The following is a 16,008-nucleotide window of genomic DNA, read 5'->3' as shown; positions in this document are numbered from 1 at the left end:
TTTTGTCATGACTCCCTTCAACAAATCACCTCCATCTTTTGCAGGCAGGGTGATCACGGCCCAGATTTTTTGACTCAAGCAATGACATCTGCAGGTGTGGGGCACTGTGGTAGTGTTCTTCTTGTCCACAATTGCCTGGGGTCCTCTCTAGGTAGCACATAAATGCATGTTGCTTATTCCAACATTTGGTGGTTGTGCGCCTTGCTCAATGTGGAGTCTGAAAGGTCCCCTGGGCCCCAGCCAACCGCTGTCACATGCACCACTGGCACAGTGACTTCAGCCATCCCTTCTCTTACATTCTGCTGTAAAGGTGTTGCTTACTAGTCAGGTGCAAGGACCTTGTTGCGGAGCTGGCTGGAAGCAGTCTCTGTGGATGGCACTGGTTGGGTTGCCCCAACATCATCACTTTCATTCACTCTGCTGTTGAGGTGATTGCAGCCAATTGTTAGCCAACCATTTCTCCTGAGCCTAGTTTACGTTTAGGACTCAGTAGGTCTTCCTCATCATCGCTGTCGTCATCCTGAGACTCAAGCCATCTCCTATTCCATTTTCACTAGGTCTCTACCATCAATCAAGGTGGCAGGCTGTGTGCCTGGGCATGGCCAAAGGACCTTGTTTAGGGGTGTTTGCCTTCTGCTCCTATCCCTTTCCCTTGTTCCAGGTTCCAGAGGCCTTCCCATTTGTTAGATGGCTCTGCTCCATAGCCAGTGCCTTTCCCTCTTGCCAGTGGCAAGGTTACCACAGCACAGAGCAAACCAAGTTCTGTGGGGTCCAGTGGTCAGCACTCATTCCACATCCAATCAACTGTGTCCTCGTTTTGGCAGCTAGCAGATGAAAGAAGACATGGGGGGGGGGGAGACGTTTGTGTTCATGACTCTCCAGATCTCCCTTTGAGACAGTTTCAGCTCCTCTTACTTGCACCACTTATAGGTGACTGCAGATTTTCCCCTGGGCTTGCAGGTCAGGTCTTCCTCCTTGCCGTTTTCCTGGGGTTCAATACCTATCCCCTTCCTGCTGTCTGATCTCAAGGTGATACTGGAGGGCTACATGGGCCTTGTTTGGGAGGTTTTTCCTTCCCCTTCTTCTGGGGCTCAAGGTCTTAGGAGGACCTTTGCTAGATGTCTCCTGTAACTTTCACTCACACCTCTGCCAAGGTGACTGCATTGCAGGGAAAGCCAACGTTCCAAGATGGATAGTAGCCAGGTTCTCATTCTTACATGGTAGGCTGTGTTTTCCAGGCTTACAATTGTTCCTACTTTGTTAGGATTCCAAATGGCTACAAAATTTTGTCTAGTTTTTCTGTAAATGTATTTTTATTTATTCACCTTAAATTTACCCTGGGCCTGCAGGTCAGGTCTTCCTCCTTGCTGTTTTCCTGGGGTTCAATACTCATCCCCTTCCTGCTGTCTGATCTCAAGGTGATACTGGAGGGCTACTTGGGCCTTGTAGGAAAATATGTTCAAAAAGCATATGCTGTATTTAGTGTAGAGCGGGGATAGTCAACTATAAAGATGTTAACGCAAAATAGTAGAATAATAGTGATTCATTAGGATGTTAATAATGTTACAGAATAATTAAGGACAGAAAAGGCAGTATCGTGGGTCCTAATCCTGCAAAAATCAGTTTATTTCAATGGCTTGTCTCAAATTAGTTAAATTGTCCCATAGATTTCATTGAGATTTAAGCATGAATAACTTCATTTCATCTGATCCATGTTGTTTTGTAAATCTGGAAAATGTTTGTTAGAATTTGCATGAGATTAATAAGAACAGTTATGAACTGAGATACCTATTTAGTTGATTAAGTTATAAATCTTAACCAATTCATCGTTATCAAATAAAAAAGGCTAACGCCATTCTGGGAATTATTAGGAAGGGAATTGAAAACAAATCAGCCAGTATCATAATGCCCCTGTATAAATCGATGGTGCGGTCTCATTTGGAGTACTGTGTGCAGTTCTGGTCGCCGCACCTCAAAAAGGATATTATAGCATTGGAGAAAGTCCAGAAAAGGGCAACTAGAATGATTAAAGGGCTGGAACACTTTCCCTATGAAGAAAGGTTGAAACGCTTGGGACTCTTTAGCTTGGAGAAACGTTGACTGCGGGGTGACATGATAGAGGTTTACAAGATAATGCATGGGATGGAGAAAGTAGAAAAAGAAGTACTTTTCTCCCTTTCTCACAATACAAGAACTCAAGGGCATTCGATGAAATTGCTGAACAGACAGGTTAAAATGGATAAAAGGAAGTACTACACCCAAAGGGTGATTAACATGTGGAATTCACTGCCACAGGAGGTAGTGGCGGCCACAAGCATAGCCACCTTCAAGAGGGATTTAGATAAAAATATGGAGCAGAGGTCCATCAGTGGCTATTAGCCACAGTGTGTGTGTATAAAAAAAATTGCCACTGTGTGACACAGAGTGTTGGACTGGATGGGCCATTGGCCTGATCTAACATGGCTTCTCTTATGTTCTTATCAAACATTTAGAAATTAGAAACACCACACATTATTCAGATTTTAACCCATTTTTTAAACTAAGAATATACAGTTAATAGATTTCCTAGTGCAGACTGGACTTCTAATATAGTAACTTCAAATTTGTATAGGCAAGTTCCATTTGATTTCCAAGTCAGGAAGAGTGGAAAAAAGCGTTGAAGCCCATTGTGGTGCTGTACTAGCAGGAAGATGGAATTATGAAGGAACAGCACTTGTTACAGGTAAAAGTGTGTTTTTCAGTGGTTCTTTTGTTTTTTGTAACAAATGATAAGCAAAGAATGCCTTCAAGAGTACAATGGCCTCATTTTTAAAGAATGGAAATAAAGAACACTCAGTTAACAAACTATTAACGTTATTAAAAACATGTAAGATGTTCACTGAATGGTGGGAATGTATATGGAAATGTGGTCTAGGGATGGGCGAGAAGAGTTCAGTTTGGTCAGAAACTTGAAGAATATATTCATACTTCCCAAAGTCCTGCACCGTCACTCAGTTGTGTAACTAGGCAGTAGTGATTGTTGCTTGCTTGCCACTGTTTGATTTCCTCATCATTGTAGTCCACCAGCCCATATGGCTTTTACTCCATACAGGTCTTGCTTCCTCCATGAATCAACTTTCCCAGGGTCACAAATTACTGCTGGGGAAAGGGAAAATGAGGAAGATCTGCACCTACCAGTATATTCTGCTGAATTCTATCCACCTGTACTTTAAGTAATCATTATAAAACCAACACTGGGAAAGCCAGGAGATACTTGGGGTGACCAGCAGTGCAATCCTAAGAACCAGGGCTTTTTTTGCATATTAGGCCACACACCCCTGATGTAGCCAATCCTCCTGGAGTTTACAGAAGTCCCTGTACTAAGAGCCCTGTAAGCTCTTGGAGGATTGGCTACATCAGGAGTGTGTGGCCTAACATGCAAAAGAGCTCCTGCTATTAAAAAAGCCCTACTAAGAACCCTTTCCTGGAAGCAAGTCCTATTGAAGAGACCTGGATTCTGAGCAAACCTGTTTAGGATTGTGAGCAGCAGAACATTCTGTAAATCTGGAAACAAAATTACAGTGCAGATTATAAACTGCAGTTTGTGTTGTTTAAAACCTTGAAAATTGATCTTAGTTGAGCATAGCATAATGAATAGCTGTAGGGATAACCCAATAGAGGCTAGCTAGGGAACTGCAATTCTAAAATGTTCATGATTGCCTGCTGCTTGTTCAGTCGCACAGTCAAGTCAGACTCTTTGCGACCCCATGGACAAAGTCACGCCAGGCCCTCCTGTCTTCCACCATCCTCCGAAGTCTGCTCAAATTCGTGTTTGTTACATCAGTAACACTGTCCAGCCATCTCATCTTTTGCCGTCCCCTTCTTCTTTTGCGTTCTGTCTTTCCCAGCATCAGGATCTTTTCCAGTGAGTGTTCCCTTCTAATTTGGTGGCCAAAGTATTTGAGCTTTAGCTTCAGCATCTGACCTTCCAGGGAACAGTCAGGGTTGATTTCTCTTAGGACTAGCTGATTTGGTCTTCTTGCAGTCCAAGGGACTCTCAAGATACTTCTCCAACACCACATCTCAAATGCATCTATTCTTCTGCGCTCGGCCTTCCTTATGGTCCAGCGCTCACAGCCATACATTACTACTGGGAATACCATCACTTTGACTATATCGACTTTTGTTGGCAGGGTGATGTCTCTACTTTTTGTTATACTGCCTGGTTCACCATAGCTGACTCCCAAAGAGCAAACGTCTTTTAATTTCATGGCTACAGTCGCCATCTGCTGTGATCTTGGATTCCAGAAATGTGAAGTCTGTCACTACTTCCATGTCTTCCCCTTCTATTTGCCAAGGTGTGATGGGGCCAGATGCCATGATCTTAGTTTTTTTGATGTTGAGTTTCAAGTCTACTTTTGTGCTCTCCTCTTTCACCCTCAACAAGAGGTTCTTTAGGTCTTCTTCATTTTCTGCCATTAGAGTGGTATCATCTGCATATCTGAGGTTGTTGATGTTTTTCCCGGCAATCTTAATTTCGGCTTCTGCTTCATCCAGGCCAACATTTCGCATGATGTACTCTGCATATAAATTAAGTAAGCAGGGTAACAATGTACATCCTTGTCAAACTCCTTTTCCTATTCTAAACCAATCAGTTGTTCCATATCCCATTCTGACTGTTGCTTCTTGACTCTTATACAAGTTTCTCAGGAGACACGTGAGGTGGTCTGGTACGCCCATCTCTTTAAGGACTTGCCACAGTTTGTTGTGATCCACAAAATCTAAGGCTTTAGCATAGTCAATGAAACAGAAATAGACGTTTTTCTGATACTCCCGTGCTTTCTCCATAATCCAGCGAATGTTGGCAATTTGATCTCTAGTTCCTCTACCTCTCCAAAACCCAACTTGAACTTCTGGTAGTTCCCGATCTACATACTGCTGAAGCCTAGCTTGTAGGATCTTTAACATGACCTTGCTGGCATATGAAATGAGTACAATGGTGCAATAGTTTGAACATTCTTTGGCATTACCCTTCTTTGGGATTGGAATATAAACTGATCTTTTCCAATCCTGTGGCCACTGTAGCGTTTTCCAAATTTGTTGACATAATGTGTGCATCACTTTAACAGCATCATCTTTTAGGACTTTGAAAAGCTCAATTGGGATACCATCATCTCCACTCGCTTTGTTGTTAGTAATGCTTTCTAAGGCCCATTTGATTTCACACTCCAGGATGTCTGGCTCGAGGTCATCGATTTCATCGTCATGTTTGTCAAGGACACTGAGATCCTTCTTGTATAATTTTTTGTCCTTTATCATGGCCATCTTTGCACAAAACGTTCCCTTGATTTCTCCAATTTTCTTGAAGAGATCTCTTGTCCTTCCCATTCTGTTATTTTCCTCTATTGCTTTGCATTGTTCCTTCAAAAAGGCCTCCTTATCTCTCCTTGCTGTTCTCTGAAAATCTGCATTCAGCTGGGTGATTTTTTCCTTTTCACCTTTGCCTTTCACTTTCCTTCTTTCCTCAGCTATTTGTAAAGCCACATCAGACAGCCACTTTGCTTTTTTGCATTTCTTTTTCTTTGGGATGGTGCTGATTGCTGCCTTCTGTCACAAACCTCTGTCCATAGTTCTTCAGGCACTCTGTCTATCAACTCTGGTTCCTTAAACCTATTCTTCACTTCTACTGCATATTCATAAGGGATGTGATCAAGATCAAACCTGAATGGCCTAATGGCTTCCCCAGTTTTCTTCAGTTTAAGCCTGAATTTTGCGATGAGTAGCTCATGATCTGAGCCGCAGTCAGCTCCAGGTCTTGTTTTTGCTGACTGTAAGGAGCTTCTCCATTTTTGACTGCAGAGTATATAATCAATCTGATTTCTGTGTTGCCCATCAGGTGATGTCCAGGTGTAGAGTCGCCTTTTAGGTTGTTGGAAGAGGGTGTTCGTTATGACCAGTTTGTTCTCTTGACAAAACTCTATTAGCTTTTGCCCAGCTTCATTTTGTTCTCAAAGGCCAAACTTGTCAGTTGTTCTGATTACCTTTTGACTTCCTACTTTGGCATTCCAATCCCCTATGATGAAGAGGACATCTTTTTTGTGTGTTAATTCTAGAAGGTGTTGTAGATCTTCATAGAACTGGTCTACTTCAGCCTCTTCTGCATCAGTGGTTGGGGCATAGACTTGGATTACTGTGATATTGAATGGTTTGCCTTGGATACGGAGATCATTCTATCATTTTTGAGACTGTATCCCATTACTGCCTTCCTCACTCTCTTGTTAACTATAAAGGCCACACCATTTCTTCTACAGGACTCTTGCCCACAATAATAGATGTAGTGATCCTCTGAGTTAAATTCACCCATTCTCATCCATTTTAGTTCACTGATTGCCAAGATGTTGATATTCAGTCTTGCCATCTCTTGTTTGACTACATCCAGCTTACCTTGATTCATAGATCTTACATTCCACATTCCAATGCAATATTTTTCTTTGTGGCATCGGACTTTTCTTTTACCATCAGACGCATCCACAGCTGAGCGTCCTTTCAGCTTTGGCCCAGCGCTTCACTCTTTCTGTAGTTACTTGGGCTTGCCCTCCGCTCTTCTCCAGTAACATATTGGGCACCTTCTCACCTGAGGGGCTCATCTTCCAGCGCCATATCTTTTAGCCTTTTGTTACTGTCCACGGGGTTTTCTTGGCAAGGATACTGGAGTGGTTTGCCATTTCCTTCTCCAATGGATCGCATTTTGTCTGGGTTCTCAGCTGTGGCCTGTCCATCCTGGGTGGCCCTGCATGGCATAGCCCACAGCCTCACTGAACTGTGCAAGCCCTCTCACCATGTCAAGGCAGCAGTCCATGAGAGGGGGTTGCCTGCTACAGTTATGTAGAGTGAGAGGTCACATTTGCCTACACTTTTGGAGGAGGTATACGAACACAGCTTGGCAACTCACTGGATAAGTAATATTTTCTGCATCCTTTCAATTCGCTAAATGGCAGGGTAAGGGGTTACTCTCACTCTGGGTCTCACTGGAACAAAGTTTGACTCCTGTAGCACCTTTAAGACCAACAAAGTTTAATTCTGGGTATAAACCTTTGTGTACATGCACACTTCAGATACATAGAAACAGTTTCCCTCAAGCCTTATATTGGGGGGGGGGGGAGGTAGTTGCCAGGAAGGGCTAGTTAGAGTCAGATGCATAAGTAACTGGCTGAGAGATAAGTATAGCTGAGGTAAGATTAAAACAGTTGTTAAGGCCTGTGAATGGCAACAAATTTGCATACAAATAAGAGAGTTAATAAACAGATGTGAGAACTATGTTTGAGCCCAGTGATACCTCTAAGGTCAACAAAGTTTATGTATTTATTTTACATTTGTATCCTGCCCACCCCCTGACAGGCTCAATTCTGGGTATGTGGGAACTCAAGAGATTTAGTATGTGTAGATGTGCACTTCTTCAAATTCATTGAAACAGATTTCCTCAAGCATTACATTTAAGTGTCTGTGGTGTGGGGAGGGGGCTTAGTTACCAGGAAGGGTTAGAATGACGATGTGTAAGTACAGCTAAGATTGGAATAATGCAATTGGTAAGGTCTGTGAATAGCAGCAAATTAGCATACAGATAATAAGAGTTACCAGATACAAGAACTTAAGTTTGAGACCAGTGGCACTTTTTAAAGACCAGCAAAGTTTAATTCTGAGTATAAAGTAAGAACAGATAGACTTAGAATACATATAGTGACATAAGAACCTGGTTTGTTGTTGTAATTACCGAACCTAACAACATCAAATACACCATCTCATTCATTCATTTGTTGTAATTACCGAACCTAACAACATCAAATACACCATCTCATTCATTTGCTCATCTTCTAATATTGTATATGCCATTAAATGCCCTTCAGTTCAAATGCTATGCCAAATAACAGACAGACACAAATCTGACATGAAGAATCACAAAACTAGCCCTGACCTGGATAGCCCAGGCAAGCCCAATTTTGTCAGATCTCACAAGCTAAGCAGGGTTGACTCTGCCTGGCAAGTACTCAGATGGGAGATCTCTTTGGTATGCCAAGGAGGGACGGGCTTTATTCAGCCACCTCCCTGAATATCTTACATACCCCCAATAGGGGTCAGTCACCAAGGTCACTATGACTTCCAGGTGTGCACACACACACACACACACACACAAAAATACAAAAAAATGCCCCCCCCAAAGAATAACAAAATGGAGAAACTTGTAGGAGAATATTTCAGTCCCCTCAGTGCACTCAATGGGGGTGGGGTGGGGGGCTCAGAGTTGCTTTTTTACTGCAAATGAAGGTCTGAAACAGACTGAAACAGGAGATTGCTGAATTAGAAGTTATTACAACACTCAGAACAATGAAACTCCTAGGGCTTCAGAGATATATTATTTTTCTTAAAGGTGCCACTGGACTCAAACTTTGTTCTGTTCCTTCTGCCCAACATGGCTACCTACCTGAATCTTAGCACAACACTGTGATACTAACATTAAAAATTAAAATGAGTGTAATTATCTTTCATTTAATGTGCAGATAATAAGTTATTTCTGAACAGCTTTTGTCTGATCATAGAAAATATTTTTCTTACAGTACCACAAAAAACGTTTACATCAGTATAAATTTTCACCTGATGCTTCCTTCCGTGTATGCAGTGTGTTGATCTGGGCTTCTCTCCCAGCCATGCTAAATGTGGTACCAGCAGTTTTAAATAACCTTTGAGCTCACACCACTTTTGCCACTTAATTTCAGTATCTTGAACTATCAGTGTCCCTAGGAAAGCATGGCTTCATATTCTGTAGAGCACATCTGTTACCTTCTTACACATTCCCAAATCTGGGGGAGCAAATAGGATAAATTAACCTGTTAACCTCCCACATAACTCACTAGCTCAGTGATATTCAGTGGCTTGGGAGCCTCCTGTGGCTCTTCTGAGCATTGTTCTCCAGTATGGCATGTGAGCTACATTCCAGCAAAGTGGGCAAGACCATTGCAAAGTAGGGCTTGAGGTAGTAGGTGGTTGGAGCTTTGAAACAGCTGCTGCCAGGGGTTACTGGAGTGCAGATACACTGTGAGCATCTCTGAAATGTGGGCCCTGAACCAGGGACAGAAGTAGAGCCTGTTAGCTCTAACCTCCCCCCCCCCATCCCGGCATTAGCAACTCTGTGCTCTCATTCTAGCATGCAGGCAGCTGTACAGAAGCAGAGCAAGATAGCCACAGAGAATACATAGCATAACTACTGCTGCCATCTTGATAGGCACTCAGGAAAAGAACAAGCTGCCGCAGTCAGTTGGTAGTGGTTTTACTCCATGGCCAGCAGGCCCTCATCCTGGCATCTTGGTAATCATACTTGCTCACCAGAGCAGCACTCATGTTGAGAGTGCAGGAAGACAGAGAGAGAAGCCCTTCCCCTCATAGGTGTTCAATCTCCATAGCTGTCAGGCCACTTTTGGCCATCTGCCGTCATTTATCTCAATATTGCTGAATTTCTTGGTTTCAGTTGGTGAAGATGGACAAATAAAAATATGGTCTAAAAGTGGAATGCTGAGGTCAACTCTCGCACAGCAAGGTATGTAAATATATTCTATAATTTATTTTATTTTGAAATCTTTTTAAACATAGTTATATTTTTTAAAAAGAAACCAAAGGTATAAAGGGAATACAGAAATGAAAAAGGGGTTGCATAACACAATTATGTATATAAAAATAATTACATATCACAGAATGTGATACAAAAGTGTTTCTCCCCAACACCCCCCTTCATTATAGTTTTTAAAACACTATCTATAAAACACAATGGTGCTTGCTTCTGTTGGGGTGCTTTTGTATTCAACATTTTAACTAATTTGTTCTACATCTACAATATTGGTTTCATCTTTATTAGATATTCAGTATTAAATGCTTTTGCCACCACTACCTACTCACTGTAACTTTTGACAACAAGTAATATATCAGATGACAGAAAGCAAGTATGTTATATGTCTTATAATAAGTAGAGAGATTTCTGCTCAGGATCCACTTCTTTATATATTTATATTCAAAGTGTTACATTTAAAACTTATTCTGCTTTTACATATCAATATATTTAAATACGTTTATTTGAACTTATTCTAAATTTGTTTCCTGCTTGCATAATACTCACTCCCATCTCTCCTCAAATTTCATAATTGATATGTTCCTCAGAGTTATTAATTTTGCCATTGCTGTATATTCATTACGTTTATTTTTCCATTCTTCTACGCAGAAGGCAGACATCTAGCTTCCATTTTGCTGTTTAGATAATTTTAGCCACTATCACCATGTATTTGAATATCCCTTCACGAATGTTTGGTAATTTATTAGGCAGTATACCTAATAGCATATTCTTAGCTTCTATAGAGAATTTGAGTGTTAATATGTTTTTTTTTTCTTTTTCACAAGTCCACCATATGAAAAAGCTCCTTCTGTGTCTTGGAATTTCCAGCATTTTCCTTTAGAGTTGTTGTTCATTTTCTCAATGTCCTTTGTGGTTATATACCATCTGAAAACATTTTGCTTCTTAGATGGTATATCTTAATGCTTGACTGGCTATAAAGTTGATTCCCCCCCCCATAAAGCTTTCCCATTGATCCATAGGTATCTGCTCTCTAAAATCTGCATCCATTTGATTGTACATTTTTTCACTTGTTCTTCTGTTTTAGCTGGAGTAGTAACATGTATATCCATCGTATTAAAATGCTCTTCTTGTTTTGTAATCAGTTGTTCGAATTCAGTTGCATCTCTTAGAGCAGGAGTTTTGAACTGATTTGTTATGAGGGCCACATCTGACATAAATAGGACTTTGTGGAGCTGGGCCATACTTACCATAAAATGTAATTCCAGGTAGAGGAGATATAAACTTTATAAAGGATACAGAGAAACACAACTAAAGATATTATTTTTTTGCTTAAAATACAAACATGCTTAAAACTTCTGCAATGTTTTGTTTAAAATGAGAATGGGGGGAAATAGTGGGATTTGGCAATATAATTTTAAAAATAAAACATCAAGAAAAGTACAAGGACCACAGCAGAAACTAAAAAATATAAAATGCTCTGGGCTTAGGAAAACATGAAATGGCTGGGCATTGCAAGCTTCTCCCCCCACCCTCAGGTCTACTCAAATTGACATTGGCTGTTCAGTGTAATATCCCCTTTTGGCTGTGGGTTGCCAGGTCAGAGTACTCAGCAGGCACCAGTTCTAAGATCCATTCAGCAGAAACATGCTGACTCAAAGCATCAACTCTCTATTTGGAAGGTCACACAACTCCAGCAAGGAACACCTTCTAAGTGGCTATATAAACCCTGAAAAGTGAAACTGAATTCCACTCCATTAAAATACATTGCAGCACAGACAAAGCTGCAAGAAAAACATGGGATGGATTTTCTCTGTCTCTGGAATGGAAGGTCTCTGTAGCCACATAGGCTGCTCCCAGAATATTTACAACACAGACCTAAGAAAAGTTATATGCTTCTACACCCATTGATTTAACTGGCGAGTATAACTCTGTTTAGGAATGCGCAATAAATATTCCTAATATTTGAAATGCAGTTCAGAATGTGCTATCAAGACTTGCAGGTAATGCCATTTAATTAAGTACATACTTCTTAACATTGCAAAATAACAATGTGCTAAATAGTGTATTTATGTTCCATTTCAGAGAATGCACCTAACTCTGCTTTGTGTTAGTACACTGAAATCGTGTGACCTTTTAACATTAAGAAGCTGCTTGTAGATGGGTTGGATGAAGTGTTAGTTTCTTTATCTTTGTCTTTCTCAAACAAATTATCTTAATTCTGTTAGCCTATGGACAACATTTCCAACCACAGGAGTAAGATATATTTTTCAACTGTTTTAAGGAAGTTCCTATCTTAAATGCAATGCTTTTCTCATTTGTTGTGTAGAAAGTAAGACAAGCAGCTAAGGATACCTGTTGATGTGTAGTTTTCTACTAATACAGTTTTTAGTAGCATGTTCTTGCCTTGTTCCTTGTGGGGTTCTCACTTTCCACTTAAATTACACCAGAGACTCATGTTCAAACAATTTTGTAGTACGGGATTCATCTTTTAAAAACCCCTCTCGTTTCACTGAACCCTTCCTTCTCACTTTTGTTGTTCAGTCGCATAGTTGAGTCTGACTTTTTGTGACCTCATGGACCAAGTCACACCAGGCTCTCCTGTCTTCCACCATCCTTCAAAGTCCACTCAAATTCATGTCAGTTGCCATCCCCTTCTTCTTTTGCCTTCTGTCTTTCCCAGCATCAAGATCTTCTGCAGTGAGTTTCCCTTCTCATTTGGTAGCCAAAGTATTTGAGCTTCAGCATCTGACCTTCCAGGGAATAGTCAGGGTTTATTTCCCTTAGGACTGACACAGCTACTATAATCTCTTCCATAGAGGCTTGGAATTATCTTTGATTCTTTCCTTTGCTGTTTCTCTCTGTGGTCCAAAGCATGCCTTGTCCATTCTTTCAGCCTTTTCAACATTCTTCTTTACTTTCTGCTACCACTCTGAACACTGTTGCTTATTTTCAGGTCACATCTTACCAATACTGTCTGACATTTTCTTCTTCTGTCTTCTCTCATTTTGTGTGCGTAATTGGTTCAGAATGGCTCTGAATTCTTGTTTCTCTCCTGCTGATATGATAACATCATTCCTTTCTTTACGTTGGCTCACTGACACACTTTTCAGCCTCAAGATTCTAGACCAGAGGATCAGTTTTCAATTCATAAGTTAACCATTGCTTCAGAGAAGTGAGTGAATGGTCACACCTTTACTCTGTAATACTCACCTGTGCCTATGTCCTGGTCTTCCTTGGAATTTAAAGAGTACTGTGGGCCTAGTTCAACTGTCCCTTCTTTTTGCCTTTTAAAGACATAAGATTGCAGCTGACTAGCCCTGTGACAGCCTTTCCACCTCAGAGATGGAGCACTGTACCAACTACTCTTCTGTCTCTCCTGGTTTTAAGATCCAGGAGAGATCTACGCTAGCTCCAGAATGCTCTTTCAAATAGTGGCACATTGTCCTTAGGCTGGAAAAAGCACCATTCAGTTATGGATCATTCTTCTACCTCTTAAGGGCAGGTGAAGCATGAGCAGATCCCTTCAGCATCAGACCCAGTCATCTAGCCCAGCATCCGGTTTAAACAGCAGTTATCCAGAAGTTTTTGGGAAACCTGATGTAAGAGCATGCACATTAAAGTTTCAGGAAACCATAAATGAACATATGAACATATGAAGCTGCCTTATACTGAATCAGATCCTTGGTCCATCAAAGTCAGTATTGTCTTCTCAGACTGGCAGCCGCTCTCCAGGGTCTCAAGCTGAGGTTTTTCACACCTATTTGCCTGGACCCTTTTTTGGAGATGCCGGGGATTGAACCTGGGACCTTCTGCTTCCCAAGCAGATGCTCTACCACTGAGCCACCGTCCCTCCCTAAAATTTTATTATTATTATTATTAACATATGAAGCTGCCTTATGCTGAATCAGACCTTTGGTCCATCAAAGTCAGTATTGTCTTCTCAGACTGGCAGCGGCTCTCCAGGGTCTCAAGCTGAGGTTTTTCACACCTATTTGCCTGGACCCTTTTTTGGAGATGCCAGGGATTGAACCTGGGACATTCTGCTTCCCAAGCAGATGCTCTACCACTGAGCCACCGTCCCTCCCCCATAGCATTGTAATAGTTGATTTGTCCCTTTGCTTGGCTGCATCTCTGCCGTTATTGTAGTTAGTTATATAGGATGTGTCAGACAAATCTGACAGGGTTTTACTCTGTGATAGGGACATGATCATCTAACTCCAATTTGTTAGCCTTCCTCAGATTAATCCACGTAAGTACAGAATCCCACTTCTTTGTACTCTTCTTTCAAAGAAGAGCCAGTTTGGTGTAGTGGTTAAGTGTGTCGACTCTTATCTGGGAGAACCGGGTTTGATTCCCCACTCCTCCACTTGCATCTGCTGGAATGGCCTTGGGTCAGCCATAGCTCTTGCAGAGCTGTCCTTGAAAGGGCAGCTGCTGTGAGAGCCCTCTCCAGCCCCACCCACCTCACAGGGTGTCTGTTGTGGGGGAGGAAGGTAAAGGAGATTGTGAGCCGCTCTGAGACTCTTCGGAGTGGAGGGCGGGATATAAATCCAATATCTTCTTCTTAAAAAAAAAAATCTGTTGAGCTTGGGGTGCAGCATGTTACAAATCATTGTGAATATAACATTTGTTTTTACTTTTTTACTTTTTACATTTTGTAAATGATTTTATAGTAATGTTAACCAGATATTCCATAAAAGAAAGGTGAGACATAAATCTCCAAAATTAGATCTAAATATCCCAAAATAAATAAGTTCATTTTGAGCGGAGGAACCAAAACTGCTACTTTGCGTAGTTGGTAGTTGAACTGAGCTATCATGTCCCAAAAAGTCTTCCCTAATTAGTCAGGGTCATCACTATATATGTAAAATTGGGGTTCATTTCTTCTGAATATGAATCACTTTGTTTCCTTGCTGTGATATAGTTTTATTGTAAGCTGCCTCAAGCAGGACTCAGAAGAAGTAGCACATAATACCGTAATAATATTTTATTTATATCCCGCCCTAGCAGGCTCAGGGCGGCTCACAAAATATGGCATAAAAACAGGTTACAATAATAAAACATTATATCCAACAATATACAGTTAACGATATTTGCTATCACATTAAAAACATTATAATTAAAACCATCAATTTAATTAGATTCTAACATTTCCAGGTGCTATATTCTAGATGTTCTCCTCTTGCAATTTATGATGACCAGATATGATAGGCTAGGATCCACATTATGAGAGACCAGCTTAAAGAGAGTGGTCTTGCAGGCCCTACGGAATTGTGCAAGGCTCCACAGGGCTCACACTTTATCTGGTAGTTGGTTCCACCAGTGTGGAGTTGCGATCGAAAAGGCCCTTTCTCTTGTTGTCTTCAATTTGGCCTCCTTCGGCCTGGGGATTGTCAAAAGATTTTGTGCTCCTGATCTCAGTACTCTCTGGGGCACATATGGGAAGAGACGGTCCCTAAGGTAGGCAGGTCCTCGGCCATATAGGGCTTTAAAGGTAATAACCAGCACTTTGTAACGAATCTGGTATACAATTGGCAGCCAGTGCAGGTCGCGCAGCTTCGGCTGTATGTGCTCCCACTTCGGGAGCCCTAGTAACAGTCCGGCTGCTGCATTCTGCACTAGCTGCAGTTTCCAGGTTCGGTACAAGGGCAGCTCCATGTAGAGAGCATTACAGTAATCCAATCTTGAGCTGACCGTTGCATGGATCACTGTTGCCAAGTCGTCACGCTCTAGGAAGGGAGCCAGCTGCCTCGCCCGCCTAAGGTGAAAAAAAGCGGATTTAGCAGTGGCTGCTATCTGGGCCTCTATTAACAAGGAAGGCTCCAGTAGTACCCCCAAGCTCTTGACCTTGCTCACCACTTTCAATGGCGCACCGTCAAAAACTGGAAAGGGGAATTTCCCTTCTCAGACCGCCCCGACTCAGGTGAAGGACCTCTGTCTTTGTTGGATTCAACTTCAACCTACTCAGCCTGAGCCAACATACGGCTTGCAGCACCAGGTCCAGATTTTTTGGGGCGCAGTCAGGCCGACCATCAATTAGTAGATAGAGCTGGGTGTCATCAGCATATTGATGACACCCAAGCCCGGACCTCTGGGCAATCTGGCCAAGGGGTCGCATGTAAATGTTAAACAACATCGGAGAGAGCACTGCCCCCTGTGGCACCCCACAATCTAGCGAGTGCCTCTGGGACAGCTCTGAGTGGGATCTATTTACGATGTCCCGTATAGGACATCTCAGTTCCCTCTGGCAAGATTTAATAAGCCAGGAGGGACATGGGTCCAAATCTCAAGTTGTTGGGCGTACAGTAGAGAGGATTCTGTCAACTTCCTCCAAGCTAAGGGTGTCGAAGTGATCCAGAACTGAACCAGAATACAGGCACGGAACCTCGAGTTCTTGTACTGTATCCAATGTG

General features: G+C 41.8%; 1 protein-coding gene across 2 annotated transcripts in view; it reads left to right on the top strand.

The window, feature by feature from the left end:
- Nucleotides 1–16,008, top strand: part of IFT80 (intraflagellar transport 80) — a 104,408-nt gene that overhangs the window by 8,448 nt on the left and 79,952 nt on the right. For both annotated transcript variants that reach the window (XM_060242423.1, XM_060242422.1), the window contains exons 2-3: nt 2,612–2,722; nt 9,500–9,568. In XM_060242423.1, the coding sequence (XP_060098406.1) occupies nt 2,612–2,722; nt 9,500–9,568 (180 nt within the window). The remainder of the gene's footprint in view (nt 1–2,611; nt 2,723–9,499; nt 9,569–16,008) is intronic.

This window comes from Heteronotia binoei, chromosome 6 (genome assembly GCF_032191835.1).
Source record: "Heteronotia binoei isolate CCM8104 ecotype False Entrance Well chromosome 6, APGP_CSIRO_Hbin_v1, whole genome shotgun sequence".
Lineage (NCBI taxonomy): Eukaryota > Metazoa > Chordata > Lepidosauria > Squamata > Gekkonidae > Heteronotia > Heteronotia binoei.
The sequence above is the reverse complement of the archived record's forward strand: the minus strand, read 5'-3'. Positions and strand labels throughout refer to the sequence as shown.